Source organism: Macrobrachium nipponense, chromosome 45, assembly GCF_015104395.2.
Source record: "Macrobrachium nipponense isolate FS-2020 chromosome 45, ASM1510439v2, whole genome shotgun sequence".
NCBI classification, from domain to species: domain Eukaryota; kingdom Metazoa; phylum Arthropoda; class Malacostraca; order Decapoda; family Palaemonidae; genus Macrobrachium; species Macrobrachium nipponense.
In genome coordinates this window covers 9,720,285-9,725,074 of record NC_061105.1, presented here as the reverse complement: position 1 = coordinate 9,725,074, position 4,790 = coordinate 9,720,285, and the positions used below count along the sequence as shown (strand labels likewise).

The window sequence follows — 4,790 nt, the reverse complement described above, 5'->3', positions numbered from 1 at the left end:
ACCAGCGTTTTAGGAAGGCGTGGCTCCTAAATGGCACTTCCACCATACGGGTTGAGAAGGCTTACCTCCTGGTAGAAGAAGAACCTTCCAGTTACTCTCTAGATAATATTGTCTTGGATGAAGCTCGCGTGCTGCTGAACGAAACCAAGATCCCCCTGACAAAAGCCACTCTAGAAAACAACGGCGAGGTCGAACAGAATGTCTCTGCGCTGGTGACCTACGAAGTTCGGGAGAGGCAGTACTGGGGAAGGGTCAAGGGTACTGTGACTGCTCTGAGAGCCATCATCACAAATCCCAAGGATGCCCCGGTAGCCATGCCCTCTCCTGGTACTCCCATGTCTCTTATGTGGGGCATTGATAATTCCCTGGCTAGAGTTGACACTGCAACACTTATACACACACTCCCTCCTGGGGTGGGAGTTGAGGTGACTCTAGAAGGAACATCAAGGCACTTTGAGGCACCTTACTCCGGAACCCTCACAGCACACTACGCTGACGGCACCAAGCAAGCAAGGAGCATCTTCTCCCTCCACATACATGAGGCTCTTGTGGGGGTACTGGCAGTGTACCAACGTTACTACTACATTACTAATGGAACTGAAGTTACTGAAATGCCTTCAACCTCAGACACCCTGTATGAGCTGACCACAACAACTACCACTACCACAACAACTACCACCACCACAACCACCACCACGACTACCACCACAACAACCACACCACCTCCTACAACCACAGAACCACCTACAACAACTCCCACGACGGAGGTGCCGACCACCGAAGTCCCGCTGGAACCGTACATCGACAGCGCCTTCCACCCACAGTCTTTGTCAAAGGACTCTGACTCCGAAGCCTCTGACCCCGAGGACGACAACAACACTGGAGTGACCAACCGACCAGCTGATCGCCTCATGTCTGCCGTGGCTTCCATAGTCATGACAGCAATCTTCAGGTACTACGTAGTGTTCCCAGCAGTGTGATTCTCAGCCTGGAAATGCCCAAGAATGGAGAAATGACTTTCCAGAATGGTGGAGAGTTGCACTTTCGGTCTAAGCTTAGGAGTCCATCCTCTTCGTGTTGTGGTAATATTAATGACATAGATAATGATGGTTTTTATTATTTGTCTAAAGTTGAGAAGAGTATTCTAGTACATACCCAGCAAAAGTTGGAGAAGGTCCAACGTATAGTGACTTGAAGAAGAGCCTTAACAGAAATGCAACGAATACCAAGTATTGGCTCGCTGGTTATCCTTCTTTGCAGGAGACTTAAGTACCAGAAGCAACGGCTGCTCGTTTCATGGCTGGATTTATCCACTTCGTCTGTATATATACCTTAATTATATCTTTTGTATGCTGTCTTGATTTCAAAATGTCTCGTCAGATGCCATTTCATGGAATCCCCAAAAAGGGAACAATGGTGTGCCTTCTTGTTTTTAGTGTAGAGATAACTTGAAAATTATAAATTGAAAATTAACCACTTTCTTCGATAGAGATAGAATTTGCTTATTCAGGAGGTCAATGTTTATAATATCAGGTTTCAAATTTTTCATTTGAGTGGTTAAGACCACAGATACACCGCGACATGAGACATGTTTGTCGTGAGGAAATTTGGCTTTATAAAATTCAAGGGAAGTTCAGACAATTACAACATTATTTAGTAAACTTTTTTGCAATGAAGAATGATGTGAAGCTTTGCTTTCCTCCTCTGTCTTTTTCTCCCTTCTAGTTCTAATTATCTCCCACCTTCTCATAGCAATCTTCCTTATCTCTTGGGGAGTCCGGAAACGTCTTGTAAGTGACTGAGCCTGTTCTGCTGGTACCATGGATGCAAATTCTGCCCAATTCTGGAGTTGGAATAAGAAATGATTACAGGACTCTCAATGGCATTCTCTGATAAACAACAGCACATCCTGTAAGAGGGCTAGCGTGGCCCCTTTTTCCGAAGGATTCTAAAGTGTCCTTTCATGACAGTCATCCTTCATCCCTCTTTCCTGTGAGGTCCAGCTGTTCATATGCTTTCGTCATGACCTGTAATGGATGCATAATGGCACAGGAATGACCTCATTGAGTTACTTGACGAATTCCATTGTCATTGCCGGTGCACTAGGCCTACACTGATGAGTTCTCAAGTCCTTCAAAGGGTGGAATTGCCATCCTACTTAGGCCTATGTTTTCATCACTGACGAGTTTCTCTGCCGTAGTGCTTAGGCTTAAGAGGCTTCGAGAATCAGGGCATAAATCTTAACGTATGTCACAGCTAGAGATACATAAAAGTCAGCCCCTAACTTCGATACTTAAAATATGCAGCGTCAGTCTGTTATAGATAACTGAGGTTGTCAACCCAAAGTATACATAGTGTCAAATCATTCAACTTAAGGAATTCAAAATATTATAACCCAATAAATACCCAAAATGCCGGCCCCCCCCCACCCCCGCCCACCCCCGCCCTCACAAACACACAGGCCTCAGACCAAAAGATGAATGAAAACAAAAATCACCTCGAGTACAAAAGAAGTCAAACTCCTGAAAAACGATTGGAAAATGGATGATAGGGAAAAATGATTGAAAAGGGGATGACAGAGAATGATAAAACCCAGTGGAAATGAATCGCGAAGGATAAATATAAAAGAGGTGTTAAATAAAAACCATTGACAGAATCGGGAAAACGAAAGAGAAAAGAAATAATAAAAAAAAAGGATCTTTTGAATCTGTCTGACTTCTTCTCATTGAATGGGATGAAATGGGAGGAATGGAAGGGGGGGTAGGGAGGAGTGATAAGAGAGGGAAGGGGGTGATTGGGTAAGGGGTATGGGAGGGGGGTGGGGGTGGTACTGAATGAAAAATGGGGCTATCAAAATGTCTCTTAGATGATGAAGGCAAAGTAAGGCCTGCCGGTTGTTCAGGAAGGAGGAGGGGGGGGGGATGGGGGAGGGGGGATGGGGGTAGGAGATGGAAAGCTTTCGACGTTTAATGTCAATTAGGCTCAACCAAAGAGAAAATGGGCACTCTCTCTCTCCGTCTTCTTTTTCTTCTTCCCCCTGCGGCTATTGTCAAGATTTGTTATTCTGCCTCTCGAGAAGAAAGAGAGAGAGAGAGAGAGAGAGAGAGAGAGCTGCGGGATATGATGTTACCATGTTTGATTGATTGACAGATCTCTCTCTCTCTCTTTCTCTCTCTCTCTCTCTCTTCAAAATCACTTAACGTGATGTCCTGACTGACCACTGTCGAGATCTTTGGTCATCTTTCTTCCTTAGAGGAACTTTTCCCTTCCTATTTTCGAAACCCTTTTTGAGGAATATAACCCTTTTCCGAAATTTGGAAAACCTGTTAAATCCGCCGTCATAACAAACAACTCTCCTTCGTTTTCTGAAACCATTTATTAGATAAAGACTAAATTTGAGAACTTCGATCTCTGAACTTAAAGGAAGTTCACCTCTTATTCTGAACCACTTTTTTGAGATGTGGAGACCGTTTTCGAGTGAGTTATTTCTCCCCCTCCGTACTGATAGCCCTCCTTACTTTTCTGAAACCATTACTTTGAAATAAAGACTGTTTTCGAGACCTTCCCCTCCTCCTGCGAGAACGTTTGCGAGACGCTGATGCAAGAACAGTCTTCGAAATGCCTGGCATATAGCCTCCTCCTCCTCCTCCTCCTCCCCTCCGCCCTTTTTAAGTCAGATTTTGGAGTGAATTTATTATATTAGTTATTTTCCCAACCTGGTCGTAACAAGAGTGATTCAATTTACGTAATTTATTAAGGCAGATACATTCACAAGTTTTATGGAATATCCTCTAAGGTCATTTGTTCTGTATGTTAAAAAAAAAGAAATTTTCACTTCTCTGTTTCAAAAGATATGAATAAAATATTATAACCGTAATTATTATTATAGATTGTACATACGTTTGTTAATAGAGACTAATGTTATAGTGAATATATAAAGCAAAAAATAGGTATAATTGTATAACCCCATAGAATATATCTATAGGTTCACATACACTCACGAGTACAAGGTTAACACATATAGAGTATACATATATCTGGGCTTCATACACTTGCACAAACACGAAGTATATCATTCATGTATAATCCCTAACCGAAAATAATCCTGTTTATATACACTCGCAAAGAAGTATATCATTAAATAATATATTTTGTTAGATACAGTCACAAGCGAGTATAATTATAGGATTTATTTAGCTACATATCCCATAAACAAACAATGCTATTTCACAAACAAACAAACATTCAAATAAGCAGGAAAACAAAAGTGCAGTGATGTGTCAGGTCAGACCTTTACAAAATAGGAATTAAAAAAAAAATGAAGGCAAAAACAGGCTGTCCACCCCTTTTGTGGGAAATGATGACAACTGGTGTCCATCGCAATACGTAGCATAACATATTCGCTATGTGTTTACCGTGTTTGCAACACGGGGAATTCGTTCCGTCTGTGTTCGAACCAATGGGTGTTTATTATTTATTTGAGCACGATTATATAAATGAAATTAGCATATGCTTTACTTTTGACTTAATTAGATTTATTATTATTTTTGTCTGGTCAGCTGCGGATGAGCTGCCATATCTCTGTCTGTCTCTCTCTCTCTCTTTCTCTCTTCCAAACACCTTCTCTATCTAACCAATACTTTCTCACACCTTTCCCTTTTCCCCCCTTCTCCGCCCCCCCCCTCTCTCCTCTCTCTCTCTCTCTCTCTCTCTCTTTCTCTGTAGCTTTGTATATATATTCACAGATGTTTCCATTTCCCTGTTTATCAACATTTTAAAAATATGCAACC

At 42.0% G+C, this 4,790-nt stretch overlaps 1 protein-coding gene across 1 annotated transcript in view; it reads left to right on the top strand.

Moving 5' to 3' along the window:
- Positions 1-2,416, top strand: part of LOC135214367 (protein unzipped-like) — a 58,385-nt gene extending 55,969 nt beyond the window's left edge. The window contains exon 2 of the mRNA XM_064248597.1: positions 1-2,416. This exon is cut by the window's left edge and continues 455 nt beyond it. Coding sequence (XP_064104667.1) covers positions 1-980 — 980 coding nt within the window. The 3' untranslated portion in view covers positions 981-2,416.
- The last annotated feature ends 2,374 nt before the right edge of the window (positions 2,417-4,790 follow it).